This window comes from Nannobrachium achirus, assembly GCF_963921795.1.
Source record: "Nannobrachium achirus genome assembly, chromosome: 2".
Lineage (NCBI taxonomy): Eukaryota > Metazoa > Chordata > Actinopteri > Myctophiformes > Myctophidae > Nannobrachium > Nannobrachium achirus.
Window position 1 is genome coordinate 62932208 of NC_137811.1, and position 27210 is coordinate 62959417.

The window sequence follows — 27210 nt, forward strand, 5'->3', positions numbered from 1 at the left end:
TCAAGCTGTTTAAAAACATCTGGAAATATTTAGGATCCTTGCAAGTCTCCTGATTGCGATGAACCATGCACTCTTCGCCGGCAATAAATGTACCAGTGTCTTCGTGGAAATGGTGTACCATAAACTTTATGACGGGAGCTTTCATGCGGTTGCAAACTCCTGCCATAACATCTGCAGCTAATTTGAGATCCATCTTTCACCAAGGCAAGGTCGTCTGAAGGCTCACAAGCTGTTTAATTGTACAGCACATTATAATGTATAATGCGGTACTTGTGACATCACAAATAAATATCCGTATTTGGGCTTGCTGATGATTGCATAGAGCTTGAGGACTTCCATATACCGTTATGGGTAAAAGGTGAAACGTGTTTCAAGCGTGTTTCAAACATGTGTTTCTCAGGCCTGAGAGACCGGGGGGGAATGTGGATGTCCAGAAGGTCAGACAGGTAGGGCAGAGGGTAAGGATGGCCTTGAAGGAGGAGGATTTATAGTCAAGGCGTTGTTTGATGTGATTGATGACATGGGGTTCTGGTAATGATACGGGCAGCAGCATTCTGGACCAGTTGGAGTTTACGGAGGATTTTTTGTGAGAGACCGAATAAGAGGGAATTACAATAGTCCAGGTGGGAAGTGGACCAAAATTGTATCGCTGTTGGGGGTGAGTGATGGGCGGAGGCGGTTGATATTTCAGAGGTGGAAGTAGGCAGAGGGAAGGGTGTTATTGATATGGGTATGGAATGATAAGGTACTGTCGAGGACGACACCCATGCAGACTCTTAACCTAAGGTGAGGCGGAAACCGAGGAGGGAGGGAGAAACTGGGCTGCTTGGTGAGTGTGAACTTGGAACCAATGAGGACTACCTCGGTTTTATCACTGTTTAGTTTGAGAAAGTTTGAGGTGAACCAGGATTTGACATCTGGCAGAGACATAATCCTCAGTTTATCGTTCCAACTTTATTCTATGGTTTAAACTGAGTTTCACACAAACATCCCTCTCAACCAATACCTGAGGTTCATGCTATTATAGTTGATTCCCAACAACACTCCCTCTCTTTGGCCAGAAGCTAGGCTACAACTCAGCTACAAGCACCGTGAAATATCTTGCAATATGTGATGCCTTCTGTTCTATTTCCTGGAACTTGTTCTGTGCCGCTGCTGAGAACATTCATGTTATTTTTGAGCGATGCTAACCACTCCCACATCTGGCTTTGTGTGTATGTCCGTCCATCTGTTAATGAAATTAACTCATAAAAGGCACCGCTCACTTCATTTTTCATTTTTTATTAACTCATAAAATAAATTAACTCATAAAAGGCACCGCTCACTTAATTTTTTTTCTTTTCAATTGCTGTTGGTAGTCATGGCTGCCAATTCCCACGCCTTACATAACGTCTTCAGACTAGGACTCAAGTCTAGAACGTAAAGGTCGCGGTTACGTCCTCCATAGATGATGATACGATCTCCCACAATGCAACACAGACTCCCAGTTATGGGATGCAGACGTTTCCCCTTGGGCTCCAGCTTCCTCCAGGAGGTCTCGGGGTTGAGTTTCCACACATCTGTGTATGATTTAATTATGTACAGTTCTCCATTGTAGGCTAAGGCTGAATGTAAAAACATATCTAATGGAAGAATATGTGCAGAAGGCGTCCTCAGCCAGCAGTTGGTCTCTGTGTCAAACACTCTGAGGTTGTTGTGGACGACGGCCCCCCGTTCCGGGTCCTTATGGTATCCTTGACCCCCAAATACAAACATCTTTGTTCCGATGATGGTGGCAGAGTGATGCACTGACATGGGCGGTGGAGTTCCTCTGATGTTAATTGAAGACCAGACCATTGAGGTGGTGTCCAACTTGAATAAGTCATTGGTTTCTCTACAATGTGTCGGGGATCGGCCGTTCACCAACTTATTTCCTCCGCAGACAAACATGACCTTCCCCAAGGCACAAGCAGAGTGAAACGTCCTCCCCTCTGGAACAGTCCCTGACACCTTGGGCCTGAACCATCTGTGTGCGTCCACATCAAAAGCATAAAGACCGTTGCAGTACTCCGTTAAACTGTCATTAGTTCCCCCCCAGATGTAGGCGACATCTTCAATTAGCACAGCTGTGTGACCGGCACATTGGGAAGGAACCTCTAGGATGCACTCTCCTTGTTCACATGTCAACGGGGACAACTTCACCCAGCGCAAAGACACTGTGTTAAAGACACAGACATCAAATATCCGATCCCATCGAGTGAACTTCTCCTCGAAACTGAGGTAACCAAAGGAGTACAACCTGTGCCCCACTGCGATAGCAGCATCACAGTTTCTTAATGGTCCCCTTATATGGGCTGTGACGCTCAACATTTTACACTCCAGAATTCTTGTTGTGTAAGACATTGAGTCCTAGTGCACTTTCTACAACTTGTATGAAACGGCACAAACGGTACACAAAGCTTGACCAATCCACAAAGCCGATGGGTCGGGTTGGCCAATCTTACCTAGTAACAACAAACAACCCCTCTGGCACCTTGCAGACACAATATACAAAAAGTGCAACTTCATGATTTTTAATATTCCCAAAAGAAAAAGCTAGAATTGTAATCAATATCACAGGTTCCATATACTAAATTATTGGGTGTCATTATTGATGATCATTTAACTGGTTGTGATGTGATGATAAATTGGTGTGACTGTCGGTGTTGTGTTTTCTTATAACCGTAGTATTGATATGAATGTGATAAAGTGGGCGACATGCTGCTTTAAGCAAACCACGGTGCAGTGCCACTGAAGTGTGCTGTCAGTCAGTGTGATCATTTGGGTCGCGTTCGCTTTGTAAGGTGCAGTTGTTGTGAGAATGCAGTGGAATGTATGGCAGCGTGGAGCCCATGCTGTCGCAGTGTGCACAGCGTGCATGGCACTGATGTGCTGCTATAAATTATTCCAATAATTTATTCATATTCATAGGCACTCCAATGCAGGTAAAATAGGCACTTACATAGAATAAAATATCAAGGGATTTACGTACGGCGTCAGCGCCATTGTATGTCGGTCACATGAACGGAACAAAGCCATTATGCAAACATCAGCCAGTATCAGCCCCATGGCACGGTTTGAATATATTTCTTTACTCCCTTTGGATAATAACGCACAGAAATATGTATGTATGCGTTATCTGATTCCGCCAAGTTGACCGGGAGACAGCGAGGAGAAAGGGGAAGCGTTTTCTGCTTAGCGCAGCAGCACAAGCATAGCAAAGGTGCGAAAGCTAGCATGTCGACGAGCCAGCCTCTCATTACTCACGCCACACGGCCGCCTCACCCCAATTAACCTCCTCCGTCCCATAATGCACCTCTCCCAGACTAGACTATCCTCCCCCCTCCCTCCCCTGTTGCTTGTATGCAACAGCCCTCTCAGTCTCCTTAACCTCCTCACTCAACAACCCTTGTCATTTAGCCCCCTGCTGGGTGCCATGTTCGTCGTGATTCACATTTAGCACAAAGTCTTCTAGAACCCTCCCACCTCCCAGTGTACACTAGGCCTTCATAGCTCCCTGGTCTCTGCCATGGGAAGCAGCAGGCATGTGCACACATAGACATAAAGGGGGCTTGAGCCCCTGCCCTTTTATCTGTCTGTAAAAAGTGCCCTCTCCAGACTATAAATGCAGTTTTTACAATGGTGAAAGAAATGCAAATGCCCTCTTGCCATGCCATACCTGAAGGCAGCATTCAAGAGAATTGCCTTGTCCAAACTCTCCTGAACTCGAATGCAGCGTCTCTTATGTTGAAAGAATTGTCCTCTCTGTTGATTATGCTTATAGTTCAGTGTGCTATCACGCACCGAAAATAGCCGACCTCTAAGCGTTGCGACGCGTTGTGAGCTTGGAGGTCTGCTATTTTCGATATTTCCACCTAAAAGGCCCTTTTAGAAATGTCAGCCCCTGCCTCTCTAACATTCTTTGCACGTCCCTGGGAAGCAGCCTTCATATTCATGTACAGTATTTCCAGGGATCTTCCCCTTTCTGTGCCCCCCCCCCTTCTCTCTCCTCCCTTCCTCCATGTTGACCTCTATTTTATTTCCCCCAATCCTCCCAAATCACTCTGCTCTGCGCTCACTCTCATCATTACCGCAACTTGAATCCTTCCTCTCTCCTCTCTTTACCCGCACCGCCCCACACACACCACTCTTCCTCCCTCCTTCGCTCGGTTCACTGTCCTTACCGTCCTCCGCCTGCTTTTTTCCTCACACACACACAAATCTTCCATTCTCCTCCTTCCCCCCCCACCCCCTTCTCACCTTTCTCCTTCCTCTGGTTCCCTTACTTCCCCTCCCTCTCCCTGTTCTCCTCCCTGCATTGCTTCTACCCATTTTTTTAAATGTTTTCCTCGAATACCTCTATTCTCCACACCTTTTTCCACCTTCTTTCCCTCCTCTCTCCTCTTTCTATCTTTTATCACCTTCATAACGTCTGATTCTCCTGACCACCATGCCACTCTGTCTACTTTGTTCAATACCGTAACCTCACCCCGCTTACCCCCAAATCCCAACCACTCTTCCCTACAGTATATCCTCCTTGCTTGCTCCATCCCTCCATGTTAAACCTTCCCTCTATGATACTTTCCCCGTGCAGGTGCCAGCCGCACAATGAAGGAGAGGGTGACGAAGCCCACGGGCATGGCCCAGGGTCGCGTGGCCCACATGATCGAGTGGCAGAACTGGGGGATGTCGACGGTGGGCCCCGGGGGGGTCCCCGCGCCCCGCATCACCACCGCAGAGCGGGAGCAGGAGCGGCGGCTAGAGAACGACGCCTACAGTGACCTCAGTGACGGCGAGAAGGAGGCGCGTATGGCTGCAGGTCAGGGTGCACGCACGCACGCACACACACACACACACACACACGCACACGCACACACACACACACACACACACACACACACACACACACACACACACACCAGCCTACTCGAGAACAATGCAAGTCGGGAATGAATCGATGAAAGTTGGGAATGCGTGCCCTACCCAGTTATGCAATACCCATTGTACCTGTGTCAGAGTACCCGTTGTACCCTTCAATGTCTGTCTGACTGTCTGTCTGTGTCGCATCACTCCCTCAGGTCATCTGTGATTCGTGCGCTGAGTTTGATCACTTGGGCCAATATTTGGGCATGCCCATATATGGATTGATCCCATATATGGGCACAGAGGTCAGATCGGTGCTTCTGGACAACAAGATCTCCATATAAGCCTATATATGGGCGTATTGATTGGAGCCGCGGTTCTGAGCAACCGCCTATCCGACCGTCTCGACGGCAGGCACGGCACTCCCCCGGGTCGTCGGCTATGCATGCCATGTGTAGAGTTTAAAGTTTGACGGTCGTGAACTACAGACACACGGACAGAGATTTTGAGCATTTATAATTTGTAAGATATGGCCACGGTACGGCAGAGTTAAATCTAATCTAAAATTCTATTCTAAACATCTGTGAATTTGGGCCAGCAACACAGTCATACATTATGAAGAAGTATACATGATGTTCAAATCATGGCAGCTCTCTGCAGAGCCTGCTGCTAACCCTCATCAGCGTTTATGTCTGGGCACGAGGCCAAACTAATCTTACATTTAACCTCTTAAACCCCATTGCCCCCGCCGGCGGGGGCAAAAGGTGTTGACCCCTGAACAGCTGTCAATAAATGTCAATAAATCAATAGAGACCAAATCAAACTACAATTTCTTTGTTGATTATTGTTACAGTGGTCCTACAGCATAGTAATCAGCTGCCATTGTACTTTTCATCCTTACATTACCCATATTACAGTATTATTACTACTTATTGTTACTCGTTTTTATCATTTTTCACCCTATACTTTAACATTACTAATATTACAGCACTACTCTCACTAAAGCATGTGTAGAGTTTACATAGTTTGGAATATATTCATACAATTTTGCCTATCAATTGATGACACCTTGGTGAACAATTTCTCTATTCACTATATATGTTTTCAATGAGGTCTTGAGGCTCATTCACTATTCAGAAGGCAAAATTTCCATAGGCGGAGGTCTTTTTCAATCATCTTTTCCTAGCTAAATGATCACAGCAGGACAATTTGGTAAGACAAGTGTGATGTTTTACACTGCATTTGTGGATTTTCAGGGGTTAGCTGACATTTGGTGGGTCAAGAGTAGCCACAATCATGGTAGTTTTCTGTCCACAACTGTTCCAATTTGGGCATACATTTTAGGCAGATTTTTCCCCTGGACCCCCCTGGGGCTATCTAGCTCACAGTGACCTTGACATGTCCTTTCAACTCTGACCTCAGGTATCCTGCAGCAGTTTGCCATCTCAGAGGCCACTCTCATGGCGTGGACCTCCATGGACGGAGACAGCCCGCGGTCGGGCTCAAACCAGGGCAGTGTAGCCCACCTCAGTGAGGTCAACCAGGAGAGCATCACCAGCCGAGGTAAAGAGGACAGCATACACTATACTTGATATTTTAACTGACGCTGTTTATCAAGTGTACCGTGGCTTCCATGTCTTTCTGGTTAACCACTTAAGCCCTATTAAAAAAATTACAAATATAGCCAAAACCAAGTACAACGCATGCACTATGATCTTGTAGATATGATATTTTTGCTATTTTTGAAAACTAGAAAGTCAGGCCGCTAGGCACTGATCAAAGCAATAATCACTGAGTTATGACCACTACTGTAGCACTGCTAGAGCGCCCCTTACTGAGGTGTATGTGTGCAATTTTCTTTTGTGATTATTTGGTGCGGATACCGGTGCCATACCGTTTGTGCCAAGTGGTGAGGATGGTAGCGATGGTGTGCCACAATGTGTTGTCCCTGTGGGCCCCTGACACAGTAAGCTGGGTTGTACAACTTGGCCACTTGGGGCCCTGATACAGAAAGCTGGGTTATACAATGTGACTCCTGGTGAGACTATTCGCATGGCAGACAGTGTTTGTGCCGTGGTTGGCCTCTTTTAAGCTGTTTTGAAAAGGCTTATAGAGACACACAGCTGACTACAAATTCACTCCGTCCCATTGAGACAGCGCCACCACTTCGGGTAAGGGAGAATTGTGTACCCCAGCCCATAGAAGCCGCTGCAATTCAACTGTAGTTAGCGTACTTTTGAAATAATCTTACATGAACTGGAGATGATACTGATTTGAATATAAAATTGTTTCCAAATATATTTGTATTGTATATTTTGTTTGGAAGAAGCAAGATGCGATAATTTTACAAAATAAATAGATAAATAAATATATATATATGAGAGACATACTGTAATCGTATCCTGGTATTGAAAACCTCAAGGGATGCTTCCGTGATGTATACACCATGCGGCCAATTAAACTTTAGATTTCCAATTCTAGCACTTTTGACACACTGAAGTATATTATAGTATATTGTGGATTATACTGTGGCTATTGTGATGCCAGTTATGTCACATTGAAAAGGACAAATCAAACAAATGGGACACTTTATTAGAACACACAAAAAAATCGCTACAGCCTCAGTGTCAGTAATCAACCAGTGAAATTACTGTATTTTACGATGCCTCTCATAAGGATTGCATTGACAGGTGCAATACACCATTCTCCCTTACCCGAAGTGGTGGCGCTGTCTCGATTGTTGTTGGTAAAGTGTCCTTGGGTTCATGAAAGGTGCTATTATTATTATCTGTTCAACCTCTAGTAAATTTTAATCTAAAATTCCCACACTTTTTTTTACACTTACATTTTTTGAATTTCTTTGAGGGCTTTTGTTTTTATTTAATTTTTTTGTTTTTCACATTATAGTGTGTGCCAGCGGCTACGTCATTGTAATCCTTAGCGGCCATTTCTTGGGTAAAAACACAGATGTTTCAATTGTTTGATTGCATAGAACTAATGCTATAGTCTAATCAGAACAGCTGTGTAAGGCTGTGTTGACCCAAGAAATGGCCGCTCTTAGAACTACATTTGGCACACCGTATCCACAAGTTTCCGCGGGAGTTTACTGGAGACTATTGGGACCAAACCTCTGGGTTTAACAGCAGACATACAAGCTCACGTCGCGTCGCAGATGCAACCCGTTGTGAGCTTGTAAATCGGCGCCGGAAGCTCGGTGCAGACGTCTGCGCAATGCACTATGGGGCCAACGCCCCATAGTGCATTGCGCAGACGTCTGCACCGAGCTTCGTGGATAGGGTAGCCTACTTTACCCTATATATTGTCATGCCAAAATAGGTAAAGGAGGCTGTGAAACTCGGTTGTCAGCTCAAAGTAATAAGGGAAAACAAGGCTAGCTACCACAGCTCATGTTGAAACTGCAATCCAGAACTCTGTTTTTGTAAATAAAATAAAAAGGTACTACTGACTGAAGCTCAAGCTGAGTTAAAAGTGCAACATCTCCCCTGCCCAAGTGGGTGTTCTGTCTCAGCTCAGTGAATGTTTGTGTCATTCAAAATACTTTTCAAAATACCCACACTGGGAAAGTCTCGAGGAAGGAACTCGGAATAACTTTGAATAGGCAATGAACATACATGGTTTAACCACGTCAGTTACCACAACAAAATGACAAAGAGCTGATTACACAGCTGGGGCATAATTATAGACATGAACTAACTAGACACAGGTGAACTAAACAGATAATCAACACTGTCTGGAATAGGCTAGGGGACTGAGAGGACACAGGTGGAAACCATAGAGCAGGGTTCCCCAATAGGCCCGCGGACCATTTGCGGCCTGCGAGGGGCTTCTGTCAGGCCCCCACCAACCCCAGTAATAATGGTGGTATAAGTGCAGCAACAACACTAGTATATCGTCGTTGTCAGGTGGAAACCTTGTATCTCCACGTTCTTTTGCAAAGTAAAGTCCTGCTTCATCATTCAAGGCCGTCTCACAAAAGTAGTGAAAACAGCAGATCTACAAGCACACAACGCCTCGCGGTGCGAGGAGTTGTGTGCTTGTAGATCGGCTGTTTTCCCCTGCAATGTTGTGGCCCTCGGCTTGGTACCCTAGACATGATTCGGCCCTTGGGGAAAACTAATTGGGGAACCCTGCCATAGAGGGTGGAAACACTGGCAAATCACAGGACTGTTTAGACAAGACATATACAGATACGATAACTAGGAACAATACTACAACATAAGATGCACAACATCTGGGGAAACTACAACGCTACAAGACCAAAACACTACACATAGAAGTACAGACGCTAGGCAGAATATAACGATTACAATACATAACACATAAGCAACCATGTAAACAATACCAACAGCAAACCAAAGGAACAAGGAACGGAGGATGCAACTAAAAGTCCAAAGGCTGAAGAACATAGCCCACGCACACCAAGAGGAACACAACAAAATAAGAGCTGAGGGGCAGGCCATGACACAGATCATGACAGGAGACAAGCAATAGACATGGGTTTGGAATCCCCAGGGCTCTATATTTGGTCATCTCCTGTTTTCACTCTACGAATATCCAACAACAATAGGAGATGTACTGTACAAGCTCACAGTGCATCAAACGCCTGTGATGTGTGGATCTGTTATCTTAGCCGCAGAAGAGGGATGCTAATCAAGTGGTTAAGAATCAATGTTCACGTAGGCAGAGCTAAACGAGTAAAGCTGGACACTTGATCATTTTCAATGAAGGATGCATCTTATATTCCACCTCCTCTCACTCTGCCTGGAGGGGTTGACCGAGTTCTCATTTCACATTCACTAACATGGCCAGAGGGAGGCTGGAAACCAAGGATCTGCATTTGTATAAATAGCTAGTTCACTTGGTCATTATTATTCCACATCACTGTGTTGTCAGGGCAGTGTACGCCCCACGGTTCCTTCATTTCTTATACAACCAGGGTTTTATTTTTGTTTTTCCATTCTGTGGAGACAAGTTGGAGTACAGATGCACCGCAGGCAGCATTTTGTTGTTGAAAGCTAATAGACCACCTGCTTATAAGGGTGTTATTGTGAATTTATTTGCATCAAATTATCTTTATCAATGATAAAATAAGCTTTTAGCCAAAAAGGGGTAAAAAGGTCTACAACTAACAAGCAGTTAATGTATCTTTGTTCTTGCTGTGTGAAATATACACTTACCATGAACAGCTGGGGCGTTTGATCCCATCCACCCTTAAAATTATGCAAAAATGTAAGTGATGCTTTAACAACCATTTAAGCCCTATTTGTTGGACATTTTTGTAGAAACGTGGAAAGAAAAACATTTAAAGTAGCTATGGTTAATGTGGTTAAACCTGCAATCCATATAAGATTCATTATATCCTAAGTGCCAACATTTCTGCTGCTGAGCTGAAAGCCTGCATCATGGGTAGGGGAGATAGGGTGGCGCGCTTTCCATTCCGACATGTCGCCACTCCGACATTGACTTCTTATTGTCGGAGTGGCAACACTTCCATAGAGGTTTGGTTTAGGGTTAGGGTTAGGTATAGGTCTAGGGTTAGTGTTGGAATGGAGACATGTCGCATGTCGCAATGGAGACATGCAACCAGGGAGATATTATGCTTTGATCTTCTTATCAACCAATAAGTGTCCTACCTGACCACATGATCAAAATGTCTGGGAAATGACCCCCAACTGCTGCAGTAGGCTAACCGTAGATACAGTATTGTATTACATTGATGCAGTTGGGTTAAATAATGTTTTAGTCATTAAAAAGTTATGGAGCGCAGCTTGAGAATTGACCAAGATGCAGCATGTGAGAAGCATCCCTTGGCAGAAGCATCTATCAGGTGGCATATTTGGTATCTTTGGGGTGCAGCTGATGAATCACCGGTGGTGTAGTGTGCCAGCATGGACTTTGTTGACATCCAGTATTCCGCACACCTTGGAGAGCCTCGTCAGATCATATATTCAGCAGTGTTTTGTCAGGCTAGTGTTTTGGAAATCTGTCCACTGAGGGGTTTTGATTTAGCGGCACACTACTCCCTTTCTCCTCGGTTCGACAGGCCAGGGTGGCGAGCCAACAAATAAACTGATTTAAGTGTCAACCCGGTTTGCCTCCAGTGGCACAGGGTGTCCGCCATACGTCAAAAGTTTTAATCTTGTGAAGTTTTAATCTTGTGATTGGTTAAGAGGGCTGTATTTTTCCCTGCTTAAATCGAAAGTCTGAGTTTACTACCTCGGCAACACAGGTTTGTTCAAGCAAAGGTTACTAGATAGAGTATGTGAGGTCTGTCTCCCCTGAAGTTAACACCTCTTACTAGCCTACAGTATATTTTTGTCTGTTTTCTCTCTTTCTTGCCAACCATGGCAACTTATACTAGATAGATAAAAGGTAAGAGTGTATTAATCCTGTGGGAGAAATTCAGTTTCAGCTGCACCGAGCTGATGGCTTCTCAGATGATCATGATGAGCACCCGGGGGTGCTGTTAGGGGTCTTGCTCAGGTACACTTCAACACGTAGACTTGGAAAATCAGGGAGAGGTCACTGGTGCGACCTTCTGATTGCTGATAGGTAGCAGACAGACAGACAGACAGACAGACAGACAGACAGACAGACAGAAAGATATCTGCTCTTGGACTGAGTCATTAGTATAGGATAGGCTTACGTATATACCGTATGTAAAAATTAGTAATATCACTAGTATTATGAACATACATCTCTTTAATCATTACATTTATATATGAACACACTATCAACAGTTTTTATGAGGCTCATATGTGTATCTAGATTTGTGGAGGTTTCTGTTTATTCAGTCTGCTTTGATCCATGTCATTGAAACTTCCCTTCAGCATATCTTCTTGACTGTAATATCAGTCTCGCTAGCCTGAGGACCTTGAAGTAAGTACCAATAGTAGCAAGCTTGTTTCCAGGGAGTTATAAAAGAGCTATTTTTCTGATGCTGGCTGTCGGGAAAGAATTATGTGCACCGCACATACCCCTGCATGGTGATAGAGGTCACCGTGTGCAGGGATTGGTTGCGCTGAAATAAATTACCTCTGATTGGTGGAGTGGAGAACAAGGACTTGGGGGTCTGGCATACCCCAAATTTCACAGATCATAAAGTACCTGAAAGTAGTGATTGTGATACATAGGCTATGACATTAGACTGAAAACCCAAAGCACTATGATCTTCTGCTGACATGAGGGCAATTAAAAGAAGTTCACATTATTTTATTTTTTTATTTTATTTTTTTGCACATACCTGTATAGCAAGGGTCTTCAACAGGGGGTCCGGGACCCCTAGTGGGTCCTCAGAGTTACTACAGGGGGTCCTCCAAATCTTTGTGTGATAGTTAGAAGCTTTTTTTTCTCCCTTTTTTATATTAACCACTTGAACCCTTTCGTCCATATCTGAGAACTTTAGCCAAAAATAGCAGATCTACAAGCTCACAAACGTGAGCTTGTAGATCGGCTATTTTCGGCAAAGAGGTTTGGTGTAGAGGAGAAAAAGAGCAGACTAAGTACAGAGTGAAAAGTCAAGTTTGTAAGTATTGATCAAGTGTTAAATATCTGAAAACAACAAATTGACATGAATCCAAAATACACTTATGATTGTGCTGTCAAACAATTTATGGAACTATATGGAAACTATGAACAGGTTGTGGGGGTCCCCGCTTCATCTCTCCCTCAACTAAGGGGTCCTTGGCCTGAAAACGTTGAAGACCCCTGCTGTATAGTATTATTAGAAGCTGACACATTCACATGCATGACTGGCCCTCAATCAAACAGTAAAATCCAGGGTGTACATTTAGCTGTGCACAAAGCAACCTGTAATGGTCTATTTCTACATGAATGGGTTGTCCACACTCCAGGTATGATAACGATAATGATGTGGACATCCACACTGATAACGACCTGTAAACATGTGAGTGATGTGTTGAATGTGACGCCCTGTAAGTGTGTTGTGCTGTGGACGCCATCATCCACTTTGAACGGGTTTTAAAAGTGACACGCAGTATTTATAGTAGTCGTAATAGTCGTTGTCCTTGGTGTGGACGGCCCGTGACACTCCTATTTTACGGCGTACAACACTGTTCTTAGTTTGAGCAGTGGTGTAAAGTAACTAAGTGCCTTTACTCAAGTACTGTACTTACTGTAAGTGCAGTATTTCCAATTTTCAATACCTATACTTCTACTCCACTATATTTTTGAGGAAAATATTATATTTGTGTAGCAGAGTGATTGACATTTGTACTCCACTATTATTTGAAAACTTTAGTTTCTAGTTACTTTGGAGATAAAGTATTAGATTATAAAACATACATTAACCACTACAGCCCAATCTATACATGGGCTATTTGAAAATAGCCGATCTACAAGCTAACAACGCGTCGCATCGTGAGTTTGCAGATCGGCTATTTAAGTATATTTTGATACCAGTGCTTTTGTACTTTACTCAAATAACATTTTGAACACAGGCCTTTTACTTGTGACAGAGTATTTTCATATTGTGGTATTGCAACTTTTTTTTTTAAACAATATATTTATTAGATTTTCTTTTTTTTTCAATTTCAATAATTGTTACAATTGTTACATAACTTTTTTTTACATACATAAGACAAAAACAAAACATACAATGACATGACAAAAGAAAAAAAACACAAAAAGAAAAACAACAACAGCAACAACAGCACTCCTCCCCCCCCCCTGTTCTGACATTATGTGCCCCAAGTTACAGTCTTTAATATATTGAATAAAACGTCCCCATATCTCCTGAAACACTTCTTGTTTGTCCTTCAAAATATATGTGATTTTTTCCAGAGGTAGACAAAGACACAATTCTCTGAACCATTGGGAAATACTTGGTTTGAGTATTTTTTCCACCACTGAGTTGGAGTGCCTCTCCTTGTCCTTACCTCCGCAGACCAGATCCTGCATCACTCCTCCGGAGACGTGTGGCCCCACACCTACGTCTCCCAGGGCCTGTACTGCCTCTCGTCCTCCGACGCCTGGGACCCCATCAACAACGAGCCGTCCGGCGTGACGTCGGCGCCCACGGGCTCCTACGTCATGTCACCGCCGGGCACCGAGGCGTTCGACTCGCACGCCGCCGCCGCCCACTTCCTGGCGCAGCAGCAGCAGCAGCAGCAGCTCCAGCAGCAGCTCCAGCAGAACCTCCAGCAGCAGAGCCAGCTGCAGCAGATGCAGCAGATGCAGCAGCTGCAGCACTACCAACAGCAGCAGCAGTTACTGCAGTACCAGCAGCAACAGGTGCAGTACTACCATCTTACTCAGGGGTTCGCAAACCTTTTTTTGTCTCAGGGCACCCCATGAATCTTTTTGAGCCGTGGTAAACCGCTCCTAAGAGTGGCTGTGCGTGTGTCTGTAGCCTTTTTCCTCAGCGTTTTGCCATAGCAAAATGTGTGTACATAGCACCATGTTTGTCTAGTGATGTCATATGTCGTATGTCTGTAGCCTATTTCCTCAGCGTTTTGCCATAGCAAAACGTGTGTGTAGCATAGCCTGTACATCCTAGACTCAAATCCTAGTCTGAAGACGTTATGCAAGCACGACCACCGCTCACTTCACATTGGGTGTGATTTTTTTAATCCGAGGCACCCCTACATTATAATTTTCACTCCCAGGCTAGCACCTTATATTTATAGCATATCGTCGTCGTCAGGTGGAAACCTTGTATGTCCAAAACTGTTTTGTATTTATCATCTATAAAATGTACTAAACTGGTGAGAACAGCAGATCTACAAGCACACAACGCCTCGCATCGCGAGGCGTTGTGTGCTTGTAGATCGGCTGTTTTCACTAGTTTTGTGCGACAGTCTTGCATGATGAAGCAGGGCTTTGCTTTACCAAAAGATGTACACATTTGAAACTTGGAGATACGAGGTTTCTGCCCGACGGTGACGATATTTTAGTGATTATGTTGCGAGGAAAACGTTGAGATAATAGCCATTTTGGTTAGAACTGACTGAAAATAACTTTGTACTTCAAAAAAATGATACTAAATATTGTTTTAAGTGTCCAAATACATTCCAAATATTATCGAATAATCTCGCGGCACCCCTTGACTGCCGTCGCGGGACCCCAGGGTGCCCCGGCTGTCACCCACTTTGAAAACCCCTGATTTAGCCAATGTCTGTCTGACCATCTGCATGCTGACATCACTGATACTACACAGTTTCGCTGCCATTGTAACCGTCTGTCTGCATGCTGACATCACGTCATACTCTGACGTCATAGTACTGACATCACAGACTGGCCTGGACACGGAACACCATGTATGGGCATAAAGATCTGCCCAACAGGCACTCCAACTTGGAACACCATATGGGCATAAAGATCGGACACTCCAACATTACTTCTGAGACCCCTACATACAATCCCTCAGATACTGTGCACACCCCTGTGCACACCCCCCCGGGCGTAGGACTAGTAGATATAAAACACTAGATACCTCAAACTCTGCAGTTTTCCGGGCGTCCGGGAAAAACCGAGGGACCATCCATTTCCTGATGTTGCGCGGTTCAGCTGTTCTTAAAGGCTGCGTACGAAAAGACCCGCCCCCACCTGCCTCTGATTGGCCTCGCAACTTCCGTATGTGTGACGCACGTGGAACCGATGCATGCAGATTCCCTCGTCCCCTGATGCATATGCACCAGAGCCGAAGGAGGCGTCTACCTTTCTATGTCTATGCAGTACTAAAGGTGCCTTGCCTCAATGGCACAGCAGGATCGGTGGCCTGTGCTCAGATAGCTGGCAGGTTCGAGTCCCATGCCATGCCGTCAAGGTACTGCAGTACTGTGTCTCTCCCTTTTTTCCTGAGAGGTGATGGAGGGTTTATGCCTAAAAACCTTTATTTTTATCATGGACACTATGAAAAGCAAAACAAACAAATCTGTCACTCCGACCGGGACTTGAGTGCCAAGCCATTCCTCTCCATGCCAACCGTTGAGTGATGACTAACACTATTGAAGTGCCATTGTAGACCTTCTGAATGTCAAAGCACTTTCATCTACAGGGGGCCTGGGACTCGTACAGGGAAGCTCTGTGCTAGTTAGGCTACAGTAGTACAGCCAATTATGTTTGTTAGCTTATGTTGCTTGATAACTATGGTATTATTACATGACAATAGTTGTCTATCCAAATAGCTTGTTTGTTTCCACAAGCATCGCCAGGAACTGTAATAAACCATTATACTATTTGACATGATTTGACCAGTATTAATCATCATGCTGAGGAAAGGCTTTGTAAAGGTTGTTGGCTCAAATTCACATTTTACCCTGTACTGTTTAAAAGCAACAGAGAGGAGTGAGTCATACAGTAACTCTCATGCCTCATGTCTTTCAGTGGTAGTGTCCTTGTGAAAACAACAGCAATACAGGTTAAATTCCTATCTTTTTCAGAAGAAAAAAATATTGTTAGACATTCAGCAATCTGGCAATTGTCAAAAAAAGTTCCTTTTCTTTTGAAAAGAGATTGTTCTTGACAGACTAGACATTCAGTGGTCATACTGCCTGACACAGTGACCTTAGTTGTCACATTAATTATAGCAACGGAGCTCATCAGCTGACTGACAAAGCACTAGTTCTCACACGATTACACCACCATTTGGCCTTTCGACCATTTGTCTTTTGCCACTTGTTGCCCGCAGGCAGTTGGACTGACGTATCAATTAGGTGAAATTATTTCATTGTGTGATTACCAAAACAGCGTTCATTAATATAAGATACAGATATAGTACTTAAATGTTGGGACAATGTGAACACAGATGTGGGTAGTTGGGTTAGGAATGAAGTCATTGTAACATGGCTGGAATGTACTAGCCTGGCATTCGGCCCATAGGAAGAGAGTATGAGAAATCAGAAAATGACCCGACCGATCATTCACTGCATTTCAACTGCTGCCCGTACAATAGTGAAAAGCAGCCCCTGATTGGTCCGGTAATTTTCTGATTTCTCAACTAGACCAGGGGTAAGGCAAGGCAATAATAAGGACGGGAACCCCTTTTTGTGTTGTTGTTTTGTAATTTTTGAAGTTTTGAAGTTGACGTTTTTCTGAAAGGTCAGGATTTAGAAGGCATTTTTAGAATTGGCCTCAGGTCTAAATAAATGGGTTAAGACAAGGAAAGGCAGTATTATTTGTATAGCACATTTCAACAAGACAATTTAACATGCTTTTCCCCCCCCTTTTTTTACATACGTTTTTGGGCTTATATGCCTTTATTGATAGGACAGTAGACTGACAGGAAACGGGGAGAGAGATGGGGAGTGACACGTAGCAAAGGTAGTAGGGATCGAGAATCGAACCAGCGACACGCTGTCGGGCTACACTGAGCCTACAGTATGTGGTATACGCCTGAACCGGTAGGCCTGCAGGCGCCCCGATTTAATGTGCTTTACACAGAAGAACATCAAGCAAAGGAAACACAATTATACAATGACATTGGGACGCATAAAACTAAATAAGTAAAAAAAAAGTATAGATACAGTTACAGTGCAGAAGAGAAAAGAAAAGAGAAACATACAACTAAGTCTAACAGCCAGGGTTCCCACGGTCATGAAATTCCTGGAAATATTTTGAAATTATACAAATATTTTTCCAGTACTGGAAAAGTTTTGGAATTGATCAAGGGTCCTGGAAGGTCCTGGAAAAAATATCTATGCATTTGTCTTTGGTTATTGATTTTGTTAATACCTCAAATTAAAAATTGGCCAAATTGTCAAATATTAGAGGCAGAAATTGGCGTTGTGAGCATGTAGATCGGCTATTTTCACAATAAAACTGTGTTATATTAAATTCCTCAACTCTGCTCATCAGAGTGCCAGGGTCCTCAGTTCAAATATGATTATTTCGGGGGTCACGGACTGAAAAGGTTGAGAACCACGGGCATACACTACCTGTCTTTGGGCATTGCACATTGGAGTAAGCGACTTGTTATTGAGCTGAATTATTGTTATATAGTCCTGGAAATCGGGTTATATATTGTGGAAAAGTTTTGGAAAAGTTTTGGAAATGAATTGGTAAAGATGTGTGGGAACCCTGAACAGCGACCTCCTTTGTCCTCTCTCCAGGCTCTGGAACACAGGCTTCACAGTGCCGGCCACTCTTTGCAAGCCACGCCCAACAGCACCATCCACAGCCTGGCGTCGGCCACCCATCCGCCACTGGTTGACCTGTGGAACACCGGGCAACAGGTGGAGGCCTATCAGACGGAGGGCGGAGGCTACATGGGCGTGGCAGCAGTGGTGGAGCAAAGTCTGGGCGTCCCGATGGGAGACGAGGTGCTGGGGATGGAACACTCTCCGCTACTAGAGCAGCAGGAAGAAGAGGAGGAGCTCAAGGTGAGCTCAGAGGAGGACATGGGGCCAAGGATTAGGGTTAAGTTAAAATTTAGGCCTAGAATAATTGAATGCTTTAACCAGTGAAAAATAGCAGATATACAAGCTCACAGCGTGGCACCGAGTGCCACGCTGCGAGCTTGTAGATCTGCTATTTTTGAAAAAGTCGTGAAAATGTGTGCAAATCTTTGAATATATGTATTTTCAAAGCGAACGTTTGTAACTCAAATTTTGCTTCTGGGTGGTCCCTGGAACTAAATATGTTGAGATAGGGGTCCATGGCCAAATACATACCATTTTGGGGGTCCTTCACATGAAAAGGTTTGAGAACCACTGACATATTAGTCTCTCATGAAACAGACTAACTGAGCTCCAGTTAAGTGAAAAGGACCTTTTCTTTGACGATGGCTTAATTGCCAGATTGCTGACATAGAAACATAGGTTTTTCAAAAAAATCTTAGAAGGATTCAAAAGACACTTATAGAATCGGGTCAAAATTCAAATTTTCACGATTTAAAAAAAACAGCAGATCTACAAGCTCGCAGCGTGGCACTCGGTGCCGTGCTGTGAGCTTGTATCTGCTATTTTTCAATAGTTAAAGCATAAAATAATGATACACAATAATGTGTACCCGTTCTGAATGGGTTAAACTGGTCTACAATAACTACAAAACGTTGTTGTCGGGTTTAAACCTTGTATGTCCAAAACCGTTTGTTTTGTATTTATCATTTTGAAAATGATTCAAAGTAGTGAAAATAGCCGGTCAAGCACACAACGCCTCGCATCTGCTATTTTCACTATTTTTGTGCGACAGTCTTTACTTTACGGAAAAACGTACACATTTGAAACTATTTGAAACAAGGTCTGCCCGACAGTGACGAAAATCATTCTGAACTTCAGCGAGGGCCGGCTCTCTGAACTTATTTTGGCTGTTCTTGCACCTATAAAAGTTTGGCTACATGTGTTTGTTCAGAAGTTGGTCATTCGTTGGAAGGTGGGCGTGAGATATTTAGTTTTGTTTCCACATTCAGCCCAAGCCTTCATTCTGCCAGCAGCCAAAGCAGAATGAGAGTCTAGTTTTGAAGAGATGTCTGCTGAGGAGGCACTAGTCTCACGAGCCAACCACCAGAGGGAACAAACGCCTCTGTAATCCCTTTCTGAGTGACTGTGCATAAACGCAACCTGCCGCGCCTCGGCGGAGGAGGGAGAACCAGGTGTCAACGGCTCAACGCTACCGCTTCCAGGCCTGACTGCGCACTATGCTTCAGTGGCGCGAGAGACGGAGCGTGCCGCAGTGTTGATATAGGCAGATTCATTGAGCTTACATTTTGAAATAATGTAATTCTAGCTAAAGTGGTCCCAGAGTGAGTGAGCCACATGAGCTAACAGTTATATTAAACTGAAAATTGCTAACTGGGGCATCTTTGCAGATCCCTGGCCTGAGCTCATTTGAAATCTAATTTCTTTTTTTTCTTAACTTACATTTTATTTGCAGATTATCACATTCATACAATGCAGGGTTTACATTATTACATCATTTCGAGATTCACATTTTAGTCCATTTCAAAGTTTGTTTTCCATGGTGTCATTCTGTTGGGTTTTATATGCAGTCCATTTTTCCCATTTCTCAAAGAATGTTTCTTCTTGTAGCCTTATAGTTTATGGGTAAATCTCTCCATCACATATACAGTATTTCCTCCACAATGCCCAGCCACTGCTCACGAGTTGGAGGGTCACTTTTATACCACAATCTTGTGATTGCTTTTTTGCTGGCTGCCAGCAACACCTTGACGAGATACATGTCTTCTCTATGCATGTTTTCCTGCGTCAAGTTTCCTAGATACAGCACCACACTTGTTTTCGGTATTTCGTATTTCAGTATCTCCTTTGTTACTGACCATAATATCATCCCAATACAATATATGTCAATTGTTGGGCAATTCCAAAATATGTGTTCATGGTCAGCATCCATGTATACACAGAAATCTCCTCATTTCATCCTTGTGTGTGTGTGTGTGTGTGTGTGTGTGTGTGTGTGTGTGTGTGTGTGTGTGTGTGTGTGTGTGTGTGTGTGTGTGTGTGTGGACCAGGAGGGGGAGGTGACACTGTGCTTGGAGGCGGAGTCGGCCATGTTGACCCCGCCCAGGCAGCAGCAGCAAGGCGAGGCCTCCGGGGGCAGCAGTCCGGGGCAGCCGCCGGCCGAGCTCCTGGCGGAGCGGAAGGCCTCCTCCTCCTCCTCCGCCGGGCAGACGACGGTGGAGGCCAGGGAGGACGGCGAGGTGGAGGGGGAGGGGTCAGCAGCAGCACTGGCTTCCCTGTCGACCAACTAAAGCATCCCAACCTGTCACGAGACTCTCTCCAGAGACTGACCACTGCAGTCAGGAAAAGGATTAGAGTGAAGGAGGAAGAAAGGAAGGAGCATATACTCTATCTATCTATTAATCTGTTCCTTTTTCAGGTTATCAAAGGACACGCGGTCGCCGTTTTGGGTTCGTAACAACGTGACAGGAGGTTAAAAAGGGACTCTCTGTGAGAGGTGCAGCCGACGCAACAGAGAACACACGTTTCTGTGGAAGCCTTATGTCTCGCTGGGGGCGGGGGGTGGAGGTGCTGTAGAAGGGGTGGAAGGAGGTGAAATGGGGGAGGAAGAGAGGAGGAGAAACCAACCGACATGACATTCATACTAGCAGGGGAAAGGAAAAAGAATGACATCACACAGAGGTCAAGGAGAGAGAAGAGGAGAAACGGAAAAACATGCATGCTTTTTTTCTAAAAGACAAGAGACTCCACACACCAGTCGTTGTCTTGTAATGGTACAAAAATATATATATATAAAAAATCTATCATAGCAAAACATAATGATAACAATAATTTTTTTAGTAAAACAAACAAACCAAAAAAAATGAAAAGAAAAAAAAAACAACGGGAGAAAAATCTATGTATAAGTGTATGATAAGATGTATAACAAATCACAGTTTTCCAATGGGAGAGCTACTCTGTTTACAGCTATTAATCAACATAGAATAGTGCATAATCAAGTTACTTTCCCCCAGTTACCTTGAATAACAGCTTCACCTACGGTATACACTGTACTTCCACTGCAGTCTACACACTGGCATCCCAAGCGTTCTCACTTAAATTAGACTCAAACGAAGGACACACTTAAGATCCTCCCCAATCTGCGATGTGCTCCGAATTGAAACACGGTTCAATATGGATTATTACATAAATTATTCTTTGATGCTGTGGCACAGACTGGGGATGAGACTTGTCTCGCTGACAACAGAAAACACACACACACACACACACAGGCACACACACACACACACACACACACACACACACACACACACACACACACACACACAGAGCACTGCACAGATAAGGATTGTACTGTAAGATAGCGTGCTTCCTTCTCTGTCTCTCTGTATGCATGTGTTCGTCATAGAGTGCTATGGAGAACCTGTACTATACACAGCACTGTATAGATTTTGCACTGAAACCATAGTATCCTGGGTGCGGGCCACGGTGGTCTGTGTGGGCGTGTGGCATGTGGTGAGTGACGGTGTGACTGCTGTGGACTGGTCACACTTCGGAGGAGGAGGAGAGGAGGAGAGCTGTGTGAGTGAATCACTTTTTTGCACTGATGCAATCCAACAGATCAGAGGTCACCAACGGCCTGCTGAAGTTCCCCGATTCCCCATTTCAGAAAGCTTTTTCCACACCTCCACTACCAACCACCACCACTACCACCACCACCACAACCAAAACACCAACCAACAGTTACTCTCAGCTGCTCTCTTGCGTACGCGACGAATTGAGGAGGATAACCACCTTGGAATGTACGAAGGACCGGTTACAGCGATCTGTTTTTTTTTTTTTTTTTTCAGGACAGGAAGGCGTTCCGTGACGTCTGTTCTCTTGGGATGGTATCAAAGGCTTTTGTTGTGAAAACAAAGTGAAGTGATTCTACAAAATCTGCGGGAGATTACTGCAATGGGGTGCACACACGCACGCACTCACGCAGGCACGTACGCCACACACACACACACACACACACACACACACACACACACACACACACACACACACACACACACACACACTCACACACAGACAGATATTTAAATTGTAACCAGCAATAGACAGACGAAGACACTGGCCTCTCAATAGACTAGTGTTCCGCTCTGTCGCAGACACATGTAAATAAAGTATAATATGTAAATCAACTCGCTCACAGACACAACTGGTATAGTTCGATATCATTTCTTTATTTTTCTACACCTCTCAGTCCCCCACTTTATTTCAGGGAGCTCTGTTTCGAGTGCCCGCCCCAAGTTAAGCCTGTATTTTTTATTTTGACGTCGGTTGACCACACAAAGTGAGGGAACTGAATGTCTCTATGCTGTAAAGTGTAAATAGGAGCGATTGCTGGCACTTGGGTGGTAGGTTGGCTTGTAATAGTCATCTAGATACCGACGGTTTCAGCAGTGTCTATTCGCTTGTACAGAACAGACACTCGATCAGGTGGGGACACGCCATTGGCCTGGGGTTGACGGGGGATTCCCGTGGTGGACCCTGTTTTGTTCCACTGAAGCCAATCAGGAATAGAACACTAGAATAGGGGATAGAAGTTGAACTGCAGCAGGACTACAGAACCCGACAGCCTTGTCTTCCTGCTCCTGCTGACTTCAAGGGTGATTCGTATTCAGTTGCGCGCCGGGGTCTTAGTCGATTTAAGCTCACGACACGACGCAGCGCGATGTGTTGTGAGCTTGTAATTTGGCTATTTCCTGAGCGCGACACGGTGCGTAACCGAGTATAAATCAGTCATTAGTACTGTGATCATGCATCTGCCTTGAGTGTTGTGATGGTGAGCGTGATGATGATGATGATGATGAAGAATAGAATGATGTTTGAGTAAGCGTGTGGGTTTTCCCCCCTCCCTCGAGGGAAGAGTGTATGTTTTACCAGCAGAGGAGAGCTGTAGTGAGTAATAAGAAACACATTGCAGAACAGTGGAGCTCATGGACAGTCACATGCACGACTCACCAACAGACCGACTATACAGCAACGATGGCAAGAGAACTGCGGTTATTTCCATCCTTCTCCATTCGGGAGACCACTTTCTCCTCTCACTTTGATGATTGTGCGACAAACTTTTAAGATAAAAAAAAGGTTTATTGACTTGAATGAATTTATTTATTGATCGCTTATTTATGCAATGTTGGGACATCATTTATTTTTCTACTGAATTGTTGAATTCCCCCCTCCCTCTGGTATGAGTCTAGAATAGGTGTAATTGTTGTAAAGTGGTCTTTGGTCAGGTTTTGAGCACCTTGTAGGCACAGAAAGGCCCCCCTGATCTGACGCGCTTCCGGTAATATCTGGCCAAGTGCAAGCTGTCTAGAGAGAGCAGCGGCCTCCCAGTCCAGGAATCCATCCTAATTTTATTTTCAGAATGTCACATTGAGTTATGACACTGTTTCATCATACCATGAAGCAGTCGTACCACATTAGGGCTCCATAACTTTGTAGTAAAATAATAATACAAGTGATGATGTAACATTCATAGGCCAACCACTTTCTCACTTGTAGTCTATTGTGCCGAGTGGCATTTGAGTAAGGTTATGTAACCCATCGGCCATATCTGCAATAAAATCTGAAAAATAAAAACGTTCCCCCTTTTTTTTTGCTGCGCACAAATAATATATCTGACAGATAGCAACACGGTCAAGAGGTCTCAAACCTTGCACACAAGATGTCTTTACACGATGGCACTTATTTGTTTATTTATTTAATGATTATTTGGGGTTGGGAGGGAAATACATGACTGCTTGTACAGAATCTATGGTTTACTGTATAGGTGCCGACCCTCTTAAATGGAGCAGTATCTTTCTCTTGTAAAACTTTCCGAGTGGTCAGACACACTGAGGATGGCAGAAGACTATTCTACTGCTGTGAAAGGTAATGTGCGGTTGACTTGGCTGTACAATTTCAAGACAGTCTTGCCTGCCGTTATCTAAACTGAAGGACTTGTTGTTTGTGTTCCCAGAACAAGGAAAGATACTGCTTCAATTCGGGTTTATTTTATTGCTTTTTATTTTACGATTAAGATATCGATGAATGAATAAACTAATAATTAAGAAGCCAAATGTATTTCCATGGATGTTACTGTTACCTGACTCTGTTTTTGCTGATACATTTATTTCGGGATGAGTTCCTCATTTCTTTTGTATAATTCTACTGCCATCTTTCAAGATTTGTCTCTGCAGGCATGCTGCTCAATCCCCTTCTCCTCTCCTCCTCTCGCTCTATCTCTCTCATTCCTTTTTTCTCTCCCTCTATCTCTTTGTATCTGTTCTATATAGGCCTATTCGTGTCTGTCTGTCTGTATGTCTGTCAGTCAATGTACAGTAGTTGTCTGCTGTCTTGTTGGAAGAATCACTGCCTGAAAATAATAATAATAAACAAATACCTGAAGAATCTTTTTCACATCGACCAAAGGGGGATTTTGAGGCAATCAGACATGTAATGTACAAATATACTGTATGTGTGTTCCTGTGTGGCACGGAGCAAGCGATGTATACGAAAATCGGACGGATTTTTGTAAAAGAACGCTGTGTAATATTTGGATGGACTGCGTGAAACGTAAAACTGAACGGATTGAATTTGTTGGAAGTGGGACACACATGACTGGCAGTGTGTACTGTGACACTCATACTGTACCTATGGCAGTGTGTACTGTGACACTCATACTGTACCTATGGCAGCGTGTACTGTGACACTCATACTGTACCTATGGCAGCGTGTACTGTAACACTCATACTGTACCTATGGCAGTGTGTACTGTGACACTCATACTGTACCTATGGCAGCGTGTACTGTAACACTCATACTGTACCTATGGCAGTGTGTACTGTGACACTCATACTGTACCTATGGCAGTGTGTACTGTAACACTCATACTGTACCTATGGCAGCGTGTACTGTGACACTCATACTGTACCTATGGCAGCGTGTACTGTAACACTCATACTGTACCTATGGCAGTGTGTACTGTGACACTCATACTGTACCTATGGCAGCGTGTACTGTAACACTCATACTGTACCTATGGCAGTGTGTACTGTGACACTCATACTGTACCTATGGCAGCGTGTACTGTAACACTCATACTGTACCTATGGCAGTGTGTACTGTAACACTCATACTGTACCTATGGCAGTGTGTACTGTGACACTCATACTGTACCTATGGCAGCGTGTACTGTAACACTCATACTGTACCTATGGCAGCGTGTACTGTAACACTCATACTGTACCTATGGCAGTGTGTACTGTAACACTCATACCTATGCATGCTCGATGGAAGGTTGTCACAAGACAGTTCTTCCACATGGTTATACCCAAACCCCCTACTCCACCATCAACCACTCTCTATCTCTCTCTCTTTCCCCCTCTTCCTCCTGCACGAGAGAACCTCCTTCGTCCCTGTGTCCGCCCTGTCCTCCACCTCTCCTCCCCCCCCCCCCCCCAGGGGAGAAAGCTGGCAAATAAACAAACCGACCAATGGAATTTCTTGTGTTCGTGTGTGGATGTTGTTGTGCATTTCTTTTTGCCTTTCAGGCCTTTACTTTCATTCAGAGGGACTAACAAGCTGACTGTAGAAGAGTCTTCAAAAGTGAGAACACTGACATTGCAAGCAGCAGCAGCTAATAATAATGCAAACGAGTACCGAGACCTGACAATGTTAGTGTTTCCATAGAACGTGACGTGAGTGAGGGCCTAAAGGTTAGCAGTGTGCTTCTGACCAGCATTGAAGATCTGGATGGGGAGAGAGTGAATAAACGACACTCTCGTTTCAGTTTCACCCAGCTGACGGCTGCACAGATGGTCATGATGAGTGCTTGGGGAGTGGAGAAGTTGGGGGTTAAGTGTCTTGGGACACTTCAACATGTAGACTTGAGTGGGCTAAGAGACGAACCCAGTGACCTTCTGATTGCCAGACTTCCTCTCTTAAGTTTTAAGTACTAAGCTACGGCTGTCCCCAAAGAGTCCATAGTGTGCGGCATTCGGTTTTTGGCTCAGGAGCCAAATTACATTTTCTACATTAAGCCACAGTAACACATAATATAAAGGGCCAAGGGACAATGTCTCACCGCCCACTTGAGCATCACACCCCACCAGCTGGGAAACATTGTATTACAAGCTCTCCCTCACACTTGTCTCATCCCTTTTTCCCGGTGACTAGCCGAAGTTTGCTCTGGTCAGTTCATTTGTGCATGCATATCAGGCCAACCATGGCAAAAGAGTTCCGCTAGCCTTATTACTCTCATCCTCCAAGAGAAGCATCCTTCCTGTCCCATCGGGCCACACAGCCCAACGCTTGCCAGAATGTGAATGTCAGACAAATTTGTGGCGATTCGTTTTTCTCCTCTCTCCCTTGGGGATTACTCCTCCAAGCTAGGTTCACACGCTCACATGGGGAAAGTAGACTGAAATACACTACTGACCTTCCTGGCATGAAATGTTTATGAGACAGATTGTCTCTTTCAGAGGCATGACATTCTGCCCAAGTCTGGAAGGAAGGTTCTGGAATGAATTGGTAGTTTTGTAAGTAGTTAAAGTTGAACAGTAGACAAATTGAAACATTTATTAGATTTCAATAAAACAACAACAGATTGGTATGATCTGAATTTACTATACAGGTATGATCTGAATTTACTATACAGGTAATAGTTAAATTAAAATTAAAATGTAATCTCAATCAGTAAACATTTTAAATGCATGATCAGCATGACAAAATCAAAATAATTGATTAAGCTGTCATTAACAATACATTATTTAATTATCAAACAATTCATTGCTGTCAGTTACTTTGCCATGAGTGTACATGATTAAATTAACAGGAACTTTTCTCTTTTCTTTTTTTTTACATTCAGTGTATAGCTACACAAGCATTACATACA

General features: G+C 44.1%; 2 protein-coding genes across 2 annotated transcripts in view; one reads left to right on the plus strand and one right to left on the minus strand.

The window, feature by feature from the left end:
- fam131bb (family with sequence similarity 131 member Bb) overlaps positions 1 to 19348 on the plus strand; it is a gene marked incomplete at both ends in the record, with an annotated part of 59686 nt that extends 40338 nt beyond the window's left edge. The window contains 5 exons of the mRNA XM_080743356.1: positions 4613 to 4837; positions 6304 to 6444; positions 13808 to 14154; positions 17973 to 18242; positions 19271 to 19348. Of these exons, the coding sequence (XP_080599482.1) occupies positions 4613 to 4837; positions 6304 to 6444; positions 13808 to 14154; positions 17973 to 18242; positions 19271 to 19348 (1061 nt within the window). The remainder of the gene's footprint in view (positions 1 to 4612; positions 4838 to 6303; positions 6445 to 13807; positions 14155 to 17972; positions 18243 to 19270) is intronic.
- Positions 19349 to 22707: 3359 nt separating this feature from the next.
- clcn1b (chloride channel, voltage-sensitive 1b) overlaps positions 22708 to 27210 on the minus strand; it is a gene marked incomplete at both ends in the record, with an annotated part of 72395 nt that continues 67892 nt past the window's right edge. The window contains one exon of the mRNA XM_080743365.1: positions 22708 to 22830. Coding sequence (XP_080599491.1) covers positions 22708 to 22830 — 123 coding nt within the window. The remainder of the gene's footprint in view (positions 22831 to 27210) is intronic.